The following is a 23,012-nucleotide window of genomic DNA, read 5'->3' on the forward strand; positions in this document are numbered from 1 at the left end:
GTCACAGAGGGTAAATTTGAATGACTAAAGACACGCCCCTTAGCAAGGAGCGGTCAAAACAAATCTCTGATTGCTGTGAGGAATAGAAACCGGTGAGTCACTTCAGTTTAGGGGCAGGAACAGCTGGGAAACTGGCCTGACAGAATGTCAGAGATGCAAGGGGGGTGACTGGACCAGAAGCAAACTATCCATTGAAAGGGTTAAACATCAAAACGATTGCTGAAGGTGAAAATACATTTCTTGTTAGAGACGGACTCGCTATAAGATTCCATGTATACATTTGCTCCAAGGTCTGTTGCCGCCACAAGTGAAAGAAACTCATTCCCCCAGAACACTTGTGAATATGTTATATGCTGTCAATCACTTCCAATTGATGTGAATTAATGACCTCTTGGTAACCTTGCTCAGGTTTTGCAAACTTGAAAGCCACATTTTCCTTGACTGAGTCAATCCAACTCACGTTGGATCTTCCTCGTTTTCTGCTACCTTCCACTTTTCCTAGCACATGATGTCTTTTCCAGTGAGTCTTGTCTTCTCATGATGTGACCAAGGGAAGTTAGCTTCCATTTACTCCAGGCTTTCTCAAACAGGGTTTCATGAAACCCTAGGATTTCTTAACAGTCCTGGACAGGTTTCCTGAATGGGTAGGAGTTAATTAATTTTGTATAGATTTTTAAATTTATTAAGCATTTATCAGGTGATATGTCCATATATGGTCATTTTGACCCAGCCCCTCCTGTCAAAATGGCCAATGATGGGCCTGAAGGGGGTGGGAACCATGGCTGAGTAAATACCACCTAGGCCCCCCTTCCCACCTTTTTTTAAAAAAAGACAAATAAGTAGCTGCAGATCACAGCCATCCTGGACTCACAGTTTGTTGCTGGTCCCACCCATCAGGCTGGCCATACCCTTGATGTGATCTTTGTTGCTGGGGTAGATGTGTATCTGTTGGCGACTAATGTCATCCCTGAGCCTCTTGTGGCGCAGAGAGGTAAGGCAGCCGTCTGAAAGCTTTGCCCATGAGGCTGGGAGTTCAATCCCAGCCTCCGGCTCAAGGTTGACTCAGCCTTCCATCGTTCCGAGGTTGGTAAAATGAGTACCCAGCTTTCTGGGGGATAAACAGTAATGACTGGGGAAGGCACTGGCAAACCACCCCGTATTGAGTCTGCCATGAAAACGCTAGAGGGCGTCACCCCAAAGGTCAGGCATGACTCAGTGCTTGCACAGGGGATACCTTTACCTTTACTAATGTCATCCCATGGTCAGATCACCATGCCCTGAAGGCCTGGTTGTGAGGGTACCACCTCTTCCCTGTTTGGACAATGGCTGCATTTTAGCCTGCCCATGGAGAATTATGGAGCCTGAAGGACTCTGAATCCTGAATAATCTGTGGGAACCGATGCCTTCCAGAGACTGATTGGTAGCCTAAATTGAGGACTGGCAATCCCTCCTGATGGCCGCTATTCACAAGTTTGCTCCCAGGCACCCTCTTCTGGGGCTTCTCAATGGTTAAAAAAAAATCTGAGAAATTTGACGGTGGAACCAGGAATGGGCAAGATTCGGTGTAGGGAGGGTCTCAGTGCAGTATAGTGCTCTAGAGTCCACCTTCCAATGCAGCCATTTTCTCTAGGGCAGGGGTAGTCAAACTGTGGCAGGAGCTCATGGGAATTGTAGTCCACGGACATTTGGAGAGCCGCAGTTTGACTACCCCTGCTCTAGGGGAGGTTGATCTCTGTCACCTGGAGATGAGCTATAATTCTGGAGAATTCCCAGGTCCCACCTGAGGATTGGCATCCCGAGTTATTGTTTTCTGTAATTTGTTTGTGTGTGGCTGAGATAACTGGCTGGGACTACCATAAATATTGTATTATTGTCATTTCTGTTACGTTATCTGCCTTGAGTCTCATCTAGGCTAGGGAAATGCAGGCCTGGGGAAAATTCCAAATCAATAAATAAAGAGAATGTCGTTCCTGGGGAAGGGGGTGATCAATTTCCCAGCACACTCGTTTGAAAGGAAAGTTTGCAAAAAATGAGTGCTATTTCAAATTAGTAATAGGCCTCCGGAGCTTTGCAATCAATTGCCTTCAAATTTACAACTGTGCTGCCTAGAGGTAAGCTTTAAGGAAGGAGGTGGAAGGAGAGCACGGGCCAAAATGAACAGCATTGTGAGTTCTTGGGAATTGAGGCCCAAGTTCAGAAATGCAGATTGCATCTTTCACTGGGATGAGAAATAACAAATTGAGCGAGTTCATTGGATTCCTTCATTTTAGATAGTGTGCAAGTGGGGACACAAGAGATTTGTAGGAGGGCTGGAGGGTTCAGTTTATCTCCTCCTATGCCGTTTCCTTTCTCCCTTCTCCTGGCAACTCCCAAATCCTCTCCCCTTTCCCTGCTTCTTTCTCATCTCCCCAGCCACCCACCAACCTGTATTTTATGTGCCCCCACATCTTCAACTATATATTATAGATTTATTTCACCTATAAGCCATTTCCTGCAATCAGAGTGTTCTCCCTTGTTCCCCTCTCCTCTGCTTATCCTGTCAAGTAAATTAGCATATGGCTGGCCAAAATGAGTTGCCTAGTCAGAGGAGAGATTCCTCCCTGGGCCTCCTAGGTCTCAGGCTGGGGTGACTAAACTCTGGTTCTCCAGAAGTCTATAGGCCACAATAATGGTAATTTTACTCTGGGGATTTCTGGAGAGCCACAATGTGGCCATCCCTGTCCTAGTCTGAAACTATAACTGCTACACCAAACTGGCTTCTCTATGGTGGCTGAAGGCTAGCATCCCTAGCCAAGCGCTACTACGCCTGGATCCAGTACAAGGGTGCATTATGCAGTATAGAAAACTCATAAAAAGACTGCCAGTAATTACATCTTATTTTTTAATTCTTAATGTGGCACTGATTTCACAACACAAAAACCATCATACTAGTTTCATTTTTGCATTGTAAAAACTGCCCACAGTTTTTTCTGCAAGGCTTCCGAAACTAGTTTTATGGCGACTTTTCTTGTGTGATGGCAATGATGGCAGCTTTTTATTGATGCATGAATGTTAGCGTGTTTTTGGTCTCCTCCTTTTTTCCGCTTGCAGTCCCTCACCTATCAATGGGAGCTTGAACACCTGCTGTTAATACTCTAACTTTGTCAGTGATCATGTGACCATGCCATTTGCCCTGGCATCCAAGCCAACTTTATTGCTATGTTAATTAGTAGAAATTACTCTGTGGTATGCATGGCATTTCCTCCACAGCCTTCTGAGATGACAAAGCTCTACCTCTGATCAGTGACCATGGGAGGGGAGCTTGTTTAAAAGTTTATCAAGCTGGAAAACTGAAGGGTCTGAAATGCCAGTTCCTGGTTGCAGGAGAATGAGGAAGCAGAGCTGCTCCTGCTATAGGAAGAGGCTCCCACTTTGGGTTCGTCAGTGATTAAAAAAAAAAAAAACTTAATGGGAGAAGGAATGGCATGGGGGGGGGGCGGTTAAGTTTGCATGGAAGCCTGTGGTCTGCTGTGGTCCATCCTGCCCACTCTCTAGGAGGAACATACCTCATAGGTGGAAAGGTGGTAGATTCGGCATTCAGAAGCCTGTGTATCTCCACAGAAAAGTCTCCATGTCCATGAACTACAATTCCTACAAGGCCCGGCCAGCAGCATATGCCAGAGAGGTGGCCAGGTGACTTTGCAGCACAATGGAGGAAGTTCTACCTCACACAGATACAGTCAGAAGGGCTTGGAATGCATAATCACTCCTAATGAATGAGCTCCTGACTGCAGCTGGACAGGGGAGGGGAGGTAAGGAGTTAACTCTGTTGGATAGCCATCTTTTAATGTGTTGGGGATTTTACAGGTTGGGTTGTTTTATTCTTTTATTGTAAACCGCCACAAGTCTCTAAGAGCAGTGGTATAGAAGTTAAAATAAATATAAAAACAACAACTCAGAATCAGAGCACATGCATAAATGTTTAAAAACATTTTTAACAAGGGTCAGCAAATTGACGGTAGAGGAAAGTAGTGTATGCTTAATAGTCCAAGAACTGTGCACAACCTGAAGGATTCCTTTCTTTCCAGGTTTCCCCTTGCTCTGGCAGCCTTTCCAACCCTGGGGAAAATATATTATTGGGTTTTACTAGGTCTACCAACTTCCAGGTGGTGTCTGGCGATCTCCCAAAGTTAGCAGTGATTTCCCAGTCACACAGTTTCCCCTGACCACAACTTGGGCTTTTTGACCGCTGAGATGAATGCTTCCTTGTTTTGCTCAGGCAAAGTATTGCACAGACAAAAATGAAAACAACTTCTTATTTAACAAGCAGTTTATTTTATTAGTGATGCCATGCACACTAACTATGTGGCTTCCAGAGGCATGGCAAGGAAGCATGGTCAGCTGGCATCACTTTCAGAGTTACTCAAAGACTTACGACTACTTCAGGGGCTACTCCACGGTCAAAAGGTTGAGAAACGCTGTCTTAGATTATAGTCATGCTGCAATCCCCCAAACAACGTGAGTTCTGCTACAGCAAGACTTTCAGAACAACAGTTACAACACAGAGCCTTTGCTTGCCCAAAACAAACGCATAATGTACAAAATTAAATTACCTTTTACGACCACAGGGTCTGGCAATGAGATTTCAACAGACACTTAAAACAAGCAACCGAACAAATGCCCAAATTACATGATCATCTGTAGACAACACATCATCCATTTCTCCCAAGAAGCAAAACCAAATATTGGAGACGCTGTCATTACATCGGCACCGAGAGCCGTGCTTAAGTCAAATGGAATGAGATGGACAGCTCACGAAAAACTTCAGTGCTGGTGTAACTCAATAGGCACAGATGGCAATGGCTAGAGGCAGATTTAGAAGAGACGAGAAAAGCACTTACCCGGTGTCTTGTTTAAAGGGTGTTTAACCTGAGCAATGACTCTTTCTGCATGGAGCATTCACAGCCTGAAGGGAAGCCATATTACTATGCAAAAACTGGAGGCCAATACTGCAGTGGCAGAGAACACTATTTTCCTGTTGAGATGATCCTAGGTTTATAGGCCCTGGTGGTCTGACCTCTAGTTTTGTTGTGGGTCAACCTCAGCCCAGTGGGAACTCCTTGGAGGAAGAGCTGACCAATGAGAGCTTGGCCCAAGCAGGGTGAGACAGGAGGGTAAGATGCTCAAGACTTTCAGCTGGAAGTGGTACAGGAGCACCTCAGCCAGCATGGCCTCCCAGTCTGGGACCAACTGAAGAACCTCAGATTGTCAGCTCACCAGAGACACCTGCAGAACAACGCAGGCAGCATCTTACCTGAAGGCTAAAAGGAGCAGCTTGTGGTTATTGGCCTGTCACTGCCTGTTTGAGATCGGTGAGTCTTCTCAGGATGAGAGCAAACATCTGCATGAAGGTCTGCTGGGATGGCACATAGACATAGATGTCATTGTGCATAGTGCTTGCTGTCACTGACCTCGTCTGATTCCTGGAACTTCTGCCCGTGGACTAGATCAGTTGGGCTTTGATTATTAGATTACCCCTGTCTAGAAATTTTATCTTTTGTTGTCTATGCACATCAAATTTTATGCCAATGAAGGTTTTCTGAATCTGAATCTGAAAATCTGAATCTGACTGTCCCTGCCTGACTACTTTGATCTCCTGGCTTTTTAATTTGATGTCTCTGGCTCTCTCTTTCCATCTGATCTGCTCTGCTCTGATCAGCTAGCTACTCCTGCTGTAACCTGACACTTCCAGACTGCAGCCTGAGCCAGTGCACTTGCCTAGCTCATGACTTGCAAACCCACTTACAGCCCACTAGCTCCTGACAGTGTCCTGACAAGCACTCATCAGCCCCTCTGCAGTTGTTGGTGATGTCAGCCTGTAGGTGGGACCTGGGCATCCCCCAGAATTACACTCATCTCCAAACTATAGAAGGGGTCACCTTGGAAAATGTGTGGATGTTTGGAGGGTGAATTCTATGACATTAAATCTCCAGGAGTTCCCCAACATGGAGCTGGCAGCCCTATTCCCCATCACTTGCAAGTGGTCAAACCCCAGGCAGGCAGCAAGACCTTGGTAGGTCTCTGATGGGCTTAGGGACACAGGGACATCCTTAATTTCAACATATTGGATTCAGCAATCCATCAACACAAAGATTGCAGATCTTTCCAACATGCTTGTCCCCTCAGCAGTCCCTCCTAACACCAGAGGGGCTTATACCTGGGAATCACAAGACTTGCATAGACATATGGGTCAGGAGGCTTCGGTGTGTCAGAGAGGGAAATCATTATTTCTGCCCTCTTTTGCCAGCAAAGCTGCACTGATGCAATACACCAAACAGGGTGATTGGAAGCCTCCTGACACACATGGCTCTCAGACCACATATGACTTGGGAGAAAATAATTGCTTGAGGAAGGGGAGCACAGGAAAGATTGTTCAATGTCAGTGCCAGTCATAGGCAGGTCACTGGATTCAAGCCAAAGTGGCTGACATGCCTGTCTGCTATGTTAATATCTATAAAGTGCCATCAAGTCACAGCTGACTTATGGCAACCCTGTGTGTGTGGGCCAACGGTGGCTCCCCAGATGTCCATGGACTACAGTTACCAGGAGCTCCTGCCAGTTGGCCATGCAGGCAGGGGCTCATGATATTTGTAGTCCATGGAAATCTGGAAAAAGTCACCATTGGGCCACCCATTCTGTAGGGTTTTCATGGTAGGAAGACCAACAGAGGTGACTTGCCATTGGGCTTATCTAGCAGTTTCCCATCCAAGTACTAACCAGGACTGAACTCAGCTGATATTCCAGTATCTGATGACATCAGGCTACCCTGGGCTATTCAGGTCTGGGCTTTTATGATCTATGTGGCTGTATATGGAAAGAAAGCAGTGGTCATGTCAGGATCAGTGCCTGCTCTCTGCCATGAAGTTTTATATTAGCCTAAGTCTCTCCATGTTTTCTTGGCCTTAGTTTTACCTTTCACTTTTGGGTCTCTGTTCAACCTCGACCCATTATATTTAGCTGTCTGCCTGAAATCGAAAGTTGTCTGCTGTCCTTTGCTGTTATGATTTGCTGTTAACTATTTGTGTTTTGAACCGGCCAGCAAGGCCTGCTCTTTGTAACCAAAACAGTTATCTTGTCAGTGGGCGCCGGGCGGTCCAAGGACGTGCGAGAAGTAACACTCCCTGGTTTATTGCACCTGGTGCTCTTCCCCTCTCCCTTGGGAATCTTCAAGTTTTGGGCGGGAGAATTCTCTTGAAAAGGGTTGGCAATTGTATCTTTGGGCAGATTTGACTTCGTTAGTTATGGTGTCTGAAGTAACTTCTCAATAAAGCTTTCTTATTACAGAAGTACGTTGTGAGTTCTTCCAGCACTTGACAGGTCACAATAATCTTCACTTTCATACTAGTGCCTGCCCCTAATTGAATAAAAAGGCAGTCCCATATACCAGCTTTTATCAACTTTTTTACCATTGAGAAACCCCTGAAACATTCTCCGGGCTTTGAAAAACCCTAAAAGTGGCACAATCATGCAGAATGTGGTTGGGAAGCAGAGCAGAGTACATGCCTACCTGGGGCCCCTCCCCTTCCCAACCCCTCCAGCCCATCATTAGTCATTTTGGGAAGGGGTAGGTGGGTCAACATGACCACATAGGGTCAATCACCCAATAAATATTTAAGAAATTAAAAAAAAATGTGAACAATTCATTACTCCCACTCATTTTGGAAACCCTTCCAGGGCTGTCAAGAAACCCCTACTTGAGAAAGCCTGCCATCTACTGTAGGCCACTGTAGGGCTGCAATCTAAAAAGAGTGTTATGTGTTGGTGAGGAAGAAACTAGATCTAATACAACAGGTTACCAGGAGAGTCAACAGATGCAGACTCAGGCAGAGCAACAGGTTGGCTTTGGACACAATAATCCTAATGACAGGGTTCCCAATTTTGGATTGGGAAATTCCTGGAGCATTGGGGATAGAGCCTCAGGAGGGTGGGCTTTAGGGAAGGGTGGGACTTCAGCAGGGTAGAATGTCATAGAGCCCACCCTCCATAGGAAACATTAGTTCCAGAGCAACTGACATCTATAATCTGAAGATCAGCATTAATCCCAGGAGATGGCCAGGCCCCTCCAGGAGGCTGAGAAGCCTATCAAATGGCCTTTACAAACACCACACAACCTAGCAGCTAAAGTAACAAACATACTGTCAAGAGGGAGAATCAAGTAGTAAACTTTTTTCTGAGGGAAACAGCCCCCTGGATTGTGAAAGTAAAAATAATAAACAAGAACCAGGGGGTCAATTGGCTTTCAATAAGATTGTTTAATGACATAAAAGGAAGAGGAAAACTGACCACAGAACAAATTATATGACAGATGTTTGATCCGTAGGTTCAGGGACCAGGACAGTGGGAGTTCATTTCAGCTCCTTACTGTGAGCCCAGCATGATGGGACAAGAGAAGCAAGAGAACTAAAACGGAACTGGGAAACCCACCCACAACCCCAACTTTTATGAAATGCAGCACAATAGATCTTCCTACCAGAGCACACTAGTGGTCAGCTTCATTTTGCATTTTACTGGCGATATTGCCAAATTTCTGGCCTAGACATCCTCACTGCCATGAACTCTCCCCAGCCCTCAGTTTCCCCGCAGTACCTGACAACCCTATATACTCCGAGCAGAACAGTCATCATTTTGCTAATCTTGATTAAAAGGACCATGTTTGGTGGGAAAAGAAACCAAATATTCATTCTCTGTTGGAACTTCAGCCTTCAAGAGCTTATAGAACCACGTAAAACCCTTTCTTCTTTATAACCCCAACTCTTCCCTAGAAAACAAAATGAGACGAAGGAGGCCTCCGTGACTTGATTCCACAAAATACTCCTGAAATGAGTCATGAATCTTGACAAGGAGCACAAGGGTCATATCTCATGGCAAAGGTTGACTCCGGCATTTGATAAAGGAATTTTTGAAAGAAAGAAATTGACATACTTGGGTCTGACAAGATCGAGTCGGTTTTCGGCAAAAATTGGTCACAGCGGACGCCTTGGTAGCCCTCTTTGCACCTGGGGAGAAGGGAAGAGAGAACAGAACATGTGCATGTGGTAGAAACAGGATGAGCGCAAGGTATCCATCAACCAGAATTGTTGCTCATTATGTGGAGCTGACATACTTTTAGCTATCCAAAGCATCAGTGACCGGCAAACTTTCAAGCACTCCTCCAACTCTTCTACATTTTAGGAGATTTGCTCTAGTACATTTGCATGCAGTAAAAATCTCCATAGTGAGGATTTTAGAAATATTAAAGGAACTGCAAGACAAGTTTAAAAATGCATGATAATGTAATAAACAGAACCTTGCATCATTGGTAGAAGGCAAGGACATATTTAATATTTACCCCTATCAATTTGAGAATCAAAGCAACCCAAAGAAAATTGGCCTTCCAGTTAAAATGGCCTGTGATGATTAACACCAACCACAACAACCACAACTACTTATTTGTATTCTGCCCTTCCAGGTGCTCAGGGTGGGTAACATCCATAAAATGAACATGCAGTTTAAAAACATTAAAACAATCTAACACAATCAGCCTCTAAGAATATCTGGATAGGGATGTTCTCTAGGAGGGAACTGAACTCAAGAAGAAGAAGAAGAAGAAGAAGAAGAAGAAGAAGAAGAAGAAGAAGAAGAAGAAGAAGAAGAAGAAGAAGAAGAAGAAGAAGAAGAAGAAGAGTTGGTTCTTATATGCTGCTTTTCTTAACGTGATCAGAATTTCCCCACCAAAAGGCGGGATATGCCACCGTCCTCCCCAATGAGATCGGTGGCGGCAGGCACTCCCCCGCGAGTTTGGTGGTGGTGGTGGCAGTGGCAGCATGCACTCCCCCCACCCCCACCCCTTCCCCAGTGAGTTTGGTGGTGGTGGGCACTCCCTCACGAGTTTGGCACCGGTGGTGGCAGTGGGCACTCTCCCACCCCCTACCTGGTGAGTTCGGCAGTGTCAGCGGGCACTTCCCTGCCCCCTTCCCCCTCAACAATGAGTTCCCCGTGTACTGCCTCCTTCTTCTCCTTCTTCTTCGCCAACTCGTGCTCGCTGCCCCCACCCCACCCCCTTTTACCTCATTCCTGCGACACTGCTGCGAGGCATGATGGGAAAGGAGGCACCTTTCTCCCCCCCCCCGGTCCCGCACAGTGCACAGTGTACAAAAAAATTAAAAATATTTATTTTTAAAAATTGGGACATTATGAGAATGTTGAGGGACACGGAGCGGATGACCCAAAGTCGGGGCGGTCCCGCCAAAAGCGTTAGATCCGGTCACACTAGCTTTTCTCTACCCGAAGGAGTCTCAAAGCAGTTTACAGTTGCCTTCCCTTTTCCTCTCCCCACAACAGACACCCTGTGAGGTGGGTGAGGCTGAGAGAGCCCTGATTTCACTGAAGAAGAGTTGGTTCTTATCTGCCACTTTTCTCTACCCAAAATAGTCGCAAAGGGGCTTACAGTCGCCTTCCCATTCTTCTCCCCACAACAGACACCCTGTGGGGTGGGTGAGGCTGAGAGAGCGCTGATATCGCTGCCCGGTCAGAACAGTTTTATCAGTGCCCTGGCGAGCCCAAGGTCACCCAGCTGGCTGTATGTGGGGGAGTGCAGAATCAAACCTGGCTCACCAGATTAGAAGTCCGCACTCCTAACCACTACACCAAACTGGCTTCCTCCTTCAACTCCAGGCAGTGAGGCCAGGGCCAGCTGCTCGGTGGATGTTATTCTGGGTTGTGACCATAGGCCCAGTGGAACAGCTCCACCTTGCATGCTCTGCAGCACTGATTGAGGTCCCACAGAGCCCTGCTCTCTCATCGAGAGCTCAGTCTACCAGGTTGGGGCCAGGGCTAGTTTCACCTCTCTTGGGTCGTGAACCCTGAGCAGATTCTGAGATGAGGACTGTAACATTCTTGGGGGATTATAAGGAAACTAGTAAAAAAAGCCCATTGCACTTTGAAATGCAATGGGCGCTAGCAGGCGGGGACCAGAGCGAGGGGCAGGCGAGGGACAGAGCGAGGGACAGGCTACCTGAAAGAGGAGGCGGGCGGCGGCTCCTCGGCGTCTCGTGGGTTTTCCGGGGAGTCCCAGGCGTGGTGCGCTGGGCTGTGGTGGCTCCTCCGCGTTTTTTTGTTCTTCTGCGGCTTTCCCGGCGGCTCCATTGTGTTCTGGGGCCATGAGGGCAGGGAGCTCCCAGCAGCCGCGCTGTGTGCGGCTGCCGGGGCTCCTAGGGCGGGGGCTTGAAGCGGCGAGAGGCTGCTCCTGGGGGTTTTTTTTGTTTCCTGCTGCTTCTCGCCGGCGCGCCGGCTTGAAGGGGCGAAAGGCTGCTCCGTGTGTTTTTTTCCCCCCTGCTGCTTCTCACTGGCGCGCCGGCTTAAAGGGGGGAAAGGCAGCTCCGTGTGTGTTTTTTTTTTCCCCTTCCGCTTCTCGCCTGCGCGCTGGCTTGAAGGGGGGAAAGGGTGCTCCGTGTGTGTGTGTTTTTTTCCCTGCCGCTTCTCGCTGGCTTGAAGGGGGGAAAGGGTGCTCCGTGTGTGTGTGTTTTTTTCCCTGCCGCTTCTCGCCGGCTCGCTGGCTTGAAGGGGGGAAAGGCAGCTCGGTTTTTTTTTCTTTTTTTCCCTGCCGCTTCTCGCCGGCTCGCTGGCTTGAAGGGGGGAAAGGCAGCTCGGTTTTTTTTTCTTTTTTTCCCTGCCGCTTCTCGCCGGCTCGCTGGCTTGAAGGGGGGAAAGGCAGCTCGGTTTTTTTTTCTTTTTTTCCCTGCCGCTTCTCGCCGGCTCGCTGGCTTGAAGGGGGGAAAGGCAGCTCGGTTTTTTTTTCTTTTTTTCCCTGCCGCTTCTCGCCGGCTCGCTGGCTTGAAGGGGGGAAAGGCAGCTCGGTTTTTTTTTCTTTTTTTCCCTGCCGCTTCTCGCCGGCTCGCTGGCTTGAAGGGGGGAAAGGCAGCTCGGTTTTTTTTTCTTTTTTTCCCTGCCGCTTCTCGCCGGCTCGCTGGCTTGAAGGGGGGAAAGGGTGCTCCGTGTGTGTGTGTTTTTTTCCCTGCCGCTTCTCGCCGGCTCGCTGGCTTGAAGGGGGGAAAGGCAGCTCGGTTTTTTTTTCTTTTTTTCCCCTGCCGCTCTGCGCGACTGCCAGGGGCTCCCTCGGGGGCCGGTCTGACACGGCGAGAGGCGCTTTGCGCCTCTCGCCGCATCAGGCCGGGAGCAACTGCGAGCCGCGCTGCGCGCGGCTCGCAGTTGCTGGGGCTGGGAATCAGAGGGACCAATCGGCAGGCGCTTCGCGCCTGCCGATTGGTCCCTCCGGTTGTCTTTTATGAGGAAGGGTCCAATCCGGACCCTTCCTCATCCCGGACACATCCCGCCCCAGAACCCCTTACTCTTTTATTTAGTCCGTGGCGCCCGCGGGCGCCACGGGCGGTGTACAGATTATTAGTTGGGAGATTAACCAACAATTTTTATCTACTAGCAGATTATGCTATTAGAGTTTTTGAATAGTTCAGACAGAAGCTCTGCTTAACCATGTGCTTTTTAAAATGAATGTATAGTTTAACAATTTTGACCTGCATGCATATTCTCCTGATCTCTGTAATGTGGAGATCACTTTTCCAGAAGAAAATGGATGCTTGGAAGGGTAAAATCTGTAACATTATACCAAACAGAGGTTTCGCCCCTTCCAAACCCTGCTTTCTTCAGGCTCCATCCCCAAAATCTCCAGGTATTTCTTAACTCACCACTCTAGCTGTAATCATAGAGTTGGACGGGACCTCCAGTGTCACCTAGTCCAAACCGCAGTTGAATGCAGGAAACTCATAACTACCTGCCCACCCACAGATGATCCCCTCCCCCTCCATTATGACCATCTGGACACATCAGGCCTATCTTACATGATTCAAAACAAACAAAGGTCTGTTCGTGAAGAATCTACACCATTGGTCAGAAATGACCATGATATATAAAAAGTGATTAAAAAATAGAAATACATCAGATACTATCAATATGCCAGTTTATATATTTTATGTCACTGGATGGCTGTGTTGTAACATAGGTGACTCCTGTTTGGGGGAGACCTATCAAAGACCCATGACAACAGAATTTTTGCATTACGTGAACACACAATGGAGCCAGGGCATATGAACTTAGGTAATGGCATTAAAGGAGATCATGACGCAAATGCACATGGGAACTAAACTTTGGCTGTTGGACTGAGATCCCAAAAGATGCTTTCATTTCCCAGAGTAATATGTAAAAATTAGGAAGCAATTGTGAACAGGCCCTCCAACTCTGGGTTGAGAAATACCTGGAATTTTTTTTTTGGGGGGGGGGGAGTTGACCCGAGAGGGGATGAAGGGATTTCAGCAGGGTATATTGGCACAGATTCCACCTTACATACTCTGCTCCTTGGGAGGGCTCTGGGCGGAAGGGGGGGACATATAAATAACCTCCAAACAGCTGACCTGTCAAGATCAGCTGCTTTGCAGCTCTTTGCCCTGACCAGGAAGACCCCAACAAACAGCTGTTTGTAAGCTATATGGGAGGGTCCTTTTCAATGCTGAATCAGCCAAATCAATTTGAGCATCTGTGAAGGATACAGCTGAAAGGTACCCAATTTTCAGCTAATCTAAACTGAAGCGTCCACCCCAATCAGTGATATCAAATAACACTCCAGAAACGTTAAGAATTGAAAGCAAGTCTTTAACAGGAAAACACACCTTAGGGTCAAATTAGGTCCTCTCTAAGCAGTGACTTGGACTGGGTCAGCAGGAGAGACAAACAGTCATCACCACTGTTGCAGGCTCTGTCTTCAAGCACTTTCAGTGTTGATAGCAGGTGGACATTGATCTTGCTAGTAGAGACTAATGAATTCTTGGAGGAGGGTTCTTTCCAGATTAGAGGCCACCACTACAGCACATTGGACAACACTCTGGCTGGCCCTAAAACTCCACTGTACTTGTACAAATGTTATTTCTAACCCTTGCCCTGCCCCTAATCTCCTCGGAATGCTGCCACAGGCCACGCCTCCTTAGCCTGAAATCACCCACTGGCAGCACAGTCTTTGTTTGAAAGACATTTTGGTCAAACCAAGGAACCAAGCTAGTGTCAGCAGCATGGGCAGGCTGAGGTACAATCCTACTGTCATGACTCTGGGACATGTGCCCGTGAAGACACCAAAGCAGACTCAAGGCTCTTCATAGATATGAGTAAATGTAGCTTTATTGGGTGTCTTTGTGGAACATCTACAGGAAGTTGCCATCACAGAACATACATTGTTGAAGATGCCTGATGGAGTTTTTCAGGAACAGTTATATCCTTGTGCCCCCCCTCCCCACACACACACACACATACACTCTTTCCATGAGGTTTGCTCACCAACCTGGGTTCCCAGGGTAGAGTTATCGGACTACAAAGTGAAACCAAACTTCAAAGGTCTCAGCACCCAGCCGCAAAGAGCCAAGCAAGATCATTTTACATTCCTTACAACACCAAACAGTGCCACGCACGATAAATAAGAGGAACAGCTTCAGAGAGTGGGAAGAACGAAGGGTGGGGAAAGGGGGGATGGGAGATCACAGGCCCTTTTACTGGTCCCCCTGGACTCGAGGCATGTATTCCAGCTTTGAGTACATGACACCTAGTGGAAAGTCTGGTCAGCTAATCAGTTGCAAGACACTAGCCTAAATCCATTTCAATCTTGGCTCAAATTATTCCATAGAGAGCAAGTCAACATTAGCCTCCACCGGGAAGCTATTATGATCAGGCTGTGATCTGCCTCCTGTGTCCTTCTGCTAGGCTTAGGGTTGCCAATCCTAGGGAATTCCTGGAGATTTTTGGGTGGAGCATGAGGAGGACAGGGAGACCACCTTCCAAAGCAGCTGCTTTCTCCAGTCTTTGTCATTGGGAAGATATTCTGGGAGTTGTCTGAGGTACGCCTGGAGACACATCACCCTAGCTAGGATCTCTAGTTCCTCTTCCTTGTGCCTTAAAAACTGTCCTTGCATCACCTGAAATGTTGGAGTGAGTATGAAAAGGGAAAGGGGACCCAAAAATAGCAGTGACTGCAAATGTTTGAGGGCTCTGACTCATATTGAACATGCAGCATGACATTCTGTTTAACTGTGGGTGGGCTCATCAAAGATTACAGCTCTGATCCTGAGTGATTTGGCTGAGAAATTTCACACTTCCGCTGAATGAGTGTTCCGATACTCCACCCAGCTTACATTATTACGCTGTATAAATATACGGTTTAAAATTTTCAGATCAGGTAATTATTTGGGTTGTCTGGCTGGAAATTGCAGGGGTTTGGTGACACACTGCACACCAGGGAGACTAAATGGAAATTGTTTCCATGTTGCAGTATCTTTTTTAAAAATGCCTCTGTAAATGTCAAACACGTCGATAACTCCTAGTACCAATGTGTTTGGCCTGAAGAACCCACCACAATCACTTGCCAGTTAAAAAGTGATGGGGAAATTTTTTTAGATGGTATATCACACCCAAGGGAATTGAGAAAACGGATACAAATTATGACTGTAGATGTTGGAAATATGAGGAAATATATGAAACTTTTTTATCATATTTGGTGCATTTCTAAAAAAGTGGGTGGGAACAACATGAAATACATAGAAAAACGCAATCATAGAATCACAGAGTTGGAAGGGACCTTATGGGTCATCTAGTCCAACCCTCTGCACTATGCAGGACACTCACATTCCAATCGCTCATCTACTGTAACCTGCCACCCCTTTGCCTTCACAGAAATAGCCTCTCCGTCAGATGGCTATCTAGCCTCTGTTTAAAAATGTCCAAAGATGGAGAACCCACCACCTCCCGAGGAAGCCTGTTTCACCGGGAAACCACTCTGTCAGGAACTTCTTCCGGATGGAATTACTTTTGAATTAATTTCATCCCATTTGTTCTGGTCTGTCCCTCTGGGGCAAGAGAGAACGATTCTGCGCCATCCTTCATATGACACCCTTTTAAATACTTGAAGATGGTTATTAGATCCCCTCTCAGTCCTCTCCTCTCTAAACAGACCAAGCTCCCCCAACCTTTCTTCATATGTCTTGGTCTCCAAACCCCTCACCATCTTTGTTACCCTCCTCTGGACACGTTCCAGTTTGTCAACATCCCTCTTCAACTGGGGTGCCCAAAACTGAATACAGTACTCAGTGATAGTGTTGTGAGTGTCCTGCATAGTGCAGGGGGTTGGACTAGATGACCCATGAGGTCCCTTCCAACTCTATGATTCTATGATATATGGTGACCGCCACAAGAACTATTTAGGTAGCAAACTGGGAAAGAAGCATCTGTCCAAGTTTAGAACATTGGATTGTTAAAATGGCTGAGCATGCATTTCTGCCCAGTTCAGCATCATATTTGAGAAACAGATCAACTTCGAACTTTGAGGAAACCAGGGTTCCAAGTCTGCTGTGTATAATTTCTTGGTTCTTTTTCTTTTCTCTGGGTCTATTTTTCTTGGGGGGGGGGGAATTATGCACACACACCATGTTGGAGGGAAAAGAACATAGTCTTCCTTAGGTAAGGTCATGGGTATGCTGTGGGAGTGCAGAGAAACGAGGGTCACGTTCTTACCAAGAACAAGAGACTGAACAATGAACACACAACCTGCATAACTGTCCGGAACTATTTATGAGACCCAGCAAACTCATGCCTCAGGCTTCGGGATGAAGCTTTAAGTAGAAAATCTTGACTGGGGAAAGTCAGCATCCAGAGTCTATACCAGCAGATGCTCACCGGATTCCTTGACAGAGACACCAAAGAAAGGGGTGGCACGGCTTATATACCTGTGCCAGGGGATATAGATCTGCCTGAGGTGAGAATCAGGCATTCACACGGGAAAATAGGATCAGAAGATACTTTGACATGGGCAAATGTTAAAGCAGTTCAGACACCTGTTGTTGTGCCTAGCTGGGGAAGACAGCCTTGCTGAGGAAGCAGGATGAGCCTTTGAAATGCAAGTGGAGGCCGAACGGAGGGGTGGTGCTCCTGAACCTGGCCAAGGTGCCAAAGCCCAGGAGGAGTTCTGGGAGGAATGGGAAATAAACAACTTGTAGAATGTGTTAATCTGGGCAGGAACCAGGAGTTCATGACAATAACTTGTGCTAGTATCTCCCCCGAATTTTTGATCGTGTGAGTATTCATTTTTTTTTTGGCCACTGCTATTCTGTTCTCAAATCATTCCTGCCCCAGTGCTATTCACCCTCCCCCCCCCCAACTCACTGGCTTCTTCTTTCTCCTTCCTGGACCAGTCTCATGGGTGATGCCAGGCATCCAGCGATGGGGATGACACTGCCATGAAGCAACCAATCAGGTTTGGCTAAATGGTGACATCATCATGCTCAAAAAGTCACCCCTGCCCTTGAAAAGGCACACATAGGAGGCATCCCCCCCCAAAAAAAATTAAAATTTAAAAAGAGTGAAAAGTTCTAGGGTTTCCAATTCTCACCTGAGGAATTCTGGGTAATTAGGGGAGAACACCTGTCCCAGAGAGGAGTGGGAGGAAGGAAAAACTTAAAACTCAAGAGTGAAAGTTTGGCTCATTTTAAAAATCCAAAGGGGGGGGGACATTTCTTCACAGTTCACATTTAAAATTTCAGGCTCATTTTTAAATGCACGCTGAAACATGTAATTAAACATGACATCACTGGAGTGGATGCTATCATCATTAGAAGTCTGCTGATTCTGAAATGCCTGAACGTGGAGTTACCAATTTTACAGAAATTGGGGGAACATGGATATGTTGTCCACCGGATGGGTGATGGAGTGTACAAACATAAAATAATGATCCTTAAGACTAGGGCCTAGTCTGCACACAATAAATAATGCACCTTCAATGCATCTTAGAAGTAGATTTTCCTGTTCTGCACAGGAAAATCCAGCTGCCAAAGCACATTGAAAGTGTGTTATCCTGTGTGTGCAGACCTAGATCTCCATGATTCTGGACTTGTAACTCTAAGCAATGTGGGGAATTGATGGGAAACAAAACAATTGGCAGGCTACAATTCAGGCAAAGGCCATAATGCTTTGCACTTAGAAAGATTCCACAATTCTTGGTATCCCTGGTTCAAGGAACTGAAGTAGCTAGAAATAGCTTTGCCTAAAACTGTAGAAAACTGCCACCAGTCAGAGCAGTCAAGAGTAAACTGGATGGACCAATAGTCTGATTCACTGATGCAAAGCTAAGCATGGAAACAGGCCAGAGCACTTTAGAATAAAAAGGAGAGTTGCTTTTCCTTATATAAAAGAAAGCATCTGGCCAAACTTATGTTGTTAAGACATATGTTCCCAAAGTGAGAACACACTGGTTTTAATGTAAATGTAGATTAAATTGCAGTTCTGTAATTAAACAGAAACCAACAACAACAGGCTACACCGGAGGCAAAGCAATATCGAGTTGGTGACCAAATCATTGGTTTGCATGTTTACTTTGCTGGAAATCCTGCAATATCCCTGCACCACATTTGGTGGGGTCACCATGCAGGTGCATTTATATGCATATAGGTAGAGAGGCCATACCCCCCCCTGGCTGGGGCAGGGTATCGCCTGCCCCCAGCTCTTCTTTTGCACCACTACTCTGAATAGCAATGAGAATGGAGGAGGGAGAAAGCCACCAAGACTGTAGTGTGGCATCTCTTCTAGGAAAACCCAGGAATTGCCTTTCTCGAGATTTCCCAAAAGGACAAATATCACTTCTGGGGGACCTAGAAGTGATATTGGTTCTCTCTTGGAATCATCAACATTCTGGTGTTTCCAGCAGATGTGCGGATGGGTGCTTCCCATGTCCCCACCCCAGATGTGGGGGCAGATATTTCCTGATCTTCCTCCTTGTTGCTGCCCCACGCTGCATAGCCTTTGTTCTATGCAGCTCCTACAATTCCCAATGATGCCCATTTGAGGACCCAGACCTCTCTTTTCCCATGCTCTGGCATAAAACTCAAGATGAGCCAGCACCGTATACACATGGACACATGAAGATGACAAACAGCGCATGACACTACTCGTAAATATTGTCTACTTTGATTGGCATTGGCTCTCCGGGATCTCAGGTAGAGGTCTTTCACATCACCTATCCTTCTAACTGGAGTAGCCAGGGATTGAACCTGTGGCCATAGGGATGCAAGACTCCCCTAAAATTACAGCTCATCTCCAGACTACAGAGATTAGTTCCTCTGGAGAAAATGGATGCTTTGGAGGGTGGATTCTGTGGCATTGTACTCCACTGATGACCCTGTTCTATTCCATCCCCAAAATATCCAGGAGTTTCCCCAGCCTGGGTCTGGGAAGAAGAAGAAGAAGAAGAAGAAGAAGAAGAAGAAGAAGAAGAAGAAGAAGAAGAAGAAGAAGAAGAAGAAGAAGAAGAGAAGGAGGAGGAGGAGGAGGAGGAGTTGGTTCTTATATGCTGCTTTTCTCTAACCGAAGGAGTCTCAAAGTGGCTTACAGTCGCTTTCCTTTTCCTCTCCGCACAACAGACATCCTGTGAGGGAGGTGAGGCTGAGAGAGCCCTGATAACACTGCTTGGTCAGAACAGTTTTATCAGCGCTGTGGCGAGCCCAAGGTCATCCAGCTGGCTGCAGGTGTGGGAGTGAAGAATCGAACCATGGCTTCTGCCTCCCTAATTTCAGTGACAATGTCAAGGAATCATTTTATAGTACTGTAATTAATTGTACAATTCGTGCTCCCCTAGATCACTGTGCACATGGACCATAAAAGCTGCTAGCTGGTCCCAATATGCATACAGAATGGCCTCATCTGAACAAGGAGGGATATATACATTAATGACAATAAAGCTTAAGTTATAAGTGTTCAACAGAAAAGCATGTGCAATGGGGTTACATATAGGAAGAACAGTGAATTCGAAGTTAGTCTTCTGTGATAGCAGGAAAATCTGGCTAGCTTGGTGACCATCTCTAGAGTTGATTCAGGTGGGTATCCATCTCGGGCTGTAGTAGCACAACAAGAATAGAGTCCAATAGCACCTTTAAGACCCACAAAGATTTGTTCAAGGCATGAACTTTCGAGTGCATGCATTCAAAAGCTCACACCTTGTATAAATCTTTGTGGGTCTTAAAGGTACTATGGGATTCTAGTTTTGTTGATCTCTAGAATTGAGTTTGTGTGCCCGAAGCAGACTGAGCTCTGGAGGAAGAGGCCATTGCTGTTTGCTGGCCTTTGCACCTGAAGGAGACTTGAATCTGAAACTTTCTAAACTAAGTACCCTGCCTTATATTTAACACTGAATAGTGTGCTTATAGAGGAACTGTATTTTACCCTTTTCTTTTGAACCCCTTGCTCAATCTGGTGCTGAACTAATAATAAACTTCTCTTCCACAGGAACACTTGGGGGGAAAGGCAGTTCCCCTACAAGTGCATCATAATGTACAGGGCAGAATTATTTGATTTCTACTTAAAATGGGTATTTGGGATCAACTAAGGGAAGGGGGATACCCAACCATTCCATTAAGGTGGTGGTTGATATTGAGTTAGTGGCTTAAACGTTCTGGGTAATAGTCTACTAGGATCCGGAACCATCTTATTCACATTTCTCTATTCTTTCTTCCTTAGGCTGGTCCTGTTAACAGTAGGATTTTGTATCCGGAATGACATGTCCAAAGTCTTTTTGGCACTCTTTCCTTCTTGCAAATGTTCTTTCTGGAAGACTGCACTCCGCCATTATCCATGCATAAAGCCGAGCAGATTAAAATGATTAGGAGAAAGACCTGACATTGATCATCTGGGAGGATGTACAGTAATTGGTGGCGTTGGGTCGGAATGAAAGGAGAAAGATTTCAACAATTAGAGAGAGTTTTAATATATCGTGCTGTCAAGGCAAAACGAACTCCAAATGGAAGGAACAGAATTTATCAGTCCCCAATCCACCGCAAGATGTATGAAATGTTGAAGTACCCAAGACATATTCAGGCTCTGGAGAGGCATTAAAGAAAGAAAAGAAAAGAACAGAGGGTTAGGTGTGAAGTGCGACTGCTGATGCAGCAGCTGTATCAAGCCCTGCCAGCTTTTACAAGAATTAATTTTAGAGAGGGGGGAGGGGAGGGGAGGGGACAGATCAAAAGCAGGTAACCGAAATACCAAGTTCCAAAACGCAACTGGGAAATAGGAAATTTCTTTCCCTTCCCATCCACCCCCCCACACCTATAGTCTACTGAAAGAGAAAATATTATTTTTCTTTGGACGTGGCGGGAATGACAAAGAGACTGGATGTGACTGAGTTAAGGGAGGGTTTGCAAGTGGTCCCAAATGCTGTGTCCATAGACTGGCCAAGGACCGGACGAGATATGAGGCAGGATCGTAAGTCTGCACTGAAGTGAACCAATGCGTGGCTAGATTCTGACTGCGGGGTCCAGTCAGTTTAAAGTGAAACTGACCAATAACACACACTGGCAGGAAGATCCTTTTGCCTATGCATGAATATAAGATGGGGGTTTTCAGGGGGATTCTCGGCTCAATTTTGACTCTTGTACCGTCATGCTGGGGTCACAACAAATTACCATTGTGCAAGTGAGAGGTAGAGTATAGCTTTTTTATATAGTAGCTTCAAAGCCCGTTCATAAGAACAGGCCTTGAAAGAGTCCCCTCCCCCGGCCCCTGACCAGGCAGCTTAAGGTGGCCTTGGATGGCAGCTCACAGCCAGATCAAGTGGGGCAGGCGGGGGCTGGGCAGCTCGTTAGCAGGGCCCTTAGCAGTCAGCTAGTCAGCTCCTTAGCAGTCCTTAATGAGCAATCAGCAGGCCCTCGTCAGCAGGCCCAGCTTAGCAGGCCAAGAGTCCCTTGTTAGGAGGCCCTCCACCATGACCCTTTGCCCAGGGCCCTCTCCCCTTACCTGCTGCTGGCTCCAGGCACTGAGGCATCTGAGAGCAAAGAGGTAGAATCCAGGGACAGAGGGCGGGAGCTGCAGGGGCAGGGCCAATCAGGGCAAAGCTGGCTGCACTCTGATTGGTCCTATTCCAACTTGGACAGCCGGACATATCCCACCCCCTAGTCTGTTTCATAAATATATAGAGGAACAACAATGGATAAGGATGTATAATTTCTTTCAATGTTAAAAGGTATTAATTTTGAGTATTTATGTTTAGGACAACCACTGAGGAAAATTACCCTTTGAAAACAGGATAGATCTAGAAACCATTTTGGTAAGATTATACACTACAATAAAGCAACAAAGAATGAAGAGACCTTTTACTTGACTTTATTTTGTCCAAATTTTGAAAATATTGTTAGTAGCCCAAGGATAGATTGTGATTGGGTTCACAATAAAGAGCTGCTTGAACTCCCAGTGTCCTGGCTTCCTTCGAACCCACAGATCTATCACCAAACTTGACAGAAACTAACCCACAGCAGACTATCCACCCCGTGGTACCCCCAAGAAATTCAAGTTGCTGACCAGAACTACCAGAACCCACTGATTACTGCCTTGTTAAGATGATGTTCGGTCCTAAATACGTTACCTCAATAGCTATAAAACAAGCAGCGAATCGCTATTCCTTCCCTGGGGTTATGAGCTATGTGCTACAACACTGCCGCCGCTGGTTTGGTTGGGTTTGGTTGGGTTGTTGGGTTTTTAGGATGTTTTATTGTATTAGGGGGGTTTATGGGGGTTTTATGATACGTGACCTGCCACGAGCGTCGTGGGAGTGGCGGGCTATACATACGTACGTACGTACGTACATACATACATACATACATGCATAGTCATAGCCTTTATGATGAACTGCTGGAGGCTCCAGAGTGATTGGAGAATGTCTCCCTCAGCGCCAGTAGGTTTTATAAGCATATCAGCATATTGATAGTGCATGCTTATGCCTGTGCGCCAGCAATCTCCCAGGGTTTCTCAGCCACGGCTGGCCCTACCAATCATACTGTTCCATCTTTTTCTTGCTTGCTTGCTTCTGGGAGGATGGCTGGCCCCACCCAGCAGGCTTATTATTAACTAGGGGCAAAGCCCGCTGTATCCAGGAATACAACGGGCGCTAGAGCTTGGCAGTGGGAAGA

The 23,012-nt window shown here is 46.5% G+C and overlaps 1 protein-coding gene and 1 long non-coding RNA gene across 5 annotated transcripts in view; one reads left to right on the plus strand and one right to left on the minus strand.

Annotated features, from left to right (window-relative positions):
- Positions 1-23,012, minus strand: part of NRG3 (neuregulin 3) — an 805,324-nt gene that overhangs the window by 212,297 nt on the left and 570,015 nt on the right. For all 4 annotated transcript variants that reach the window (XM_077350812.1, XM_077350811.1, XM_077350814.1 and 1 more), the window contains exon 3: positions 8,962-9,035. In XM_077350812.1, the coding sequence (XP_077206927.1) occupies positions 8,962-9,035 (74 nt within the window). The remainder of the gene's footprint in view (positions 1-8,961; positions 9,036-23,012) is intronic.
- Positions 60-22,196, plus strand: LOC143843951 (uncharacterized). The gene is made up of 3 exons (XR_013233757.1): positions 60-92; positions 20,569-20,891; positions 22,097-22,196. It is a non-coding gene; the product is annotated as an uncharacterized LOC143843951 (long non-coding RNA).

Source organism: Paroedura picta, chromosome 8 (genome assembly GCF_049243985.1).
Source record: "Paroedura picta isolate Pp20150507F chromosome 8, Ppicta_v3.0, whole genome shotgun sequence".
NCBI lineage: Eukaryota > Metazoa > Chordata > Lepidosauria > Squamata > Gekkonidae > Paroedura > Paroedura picta.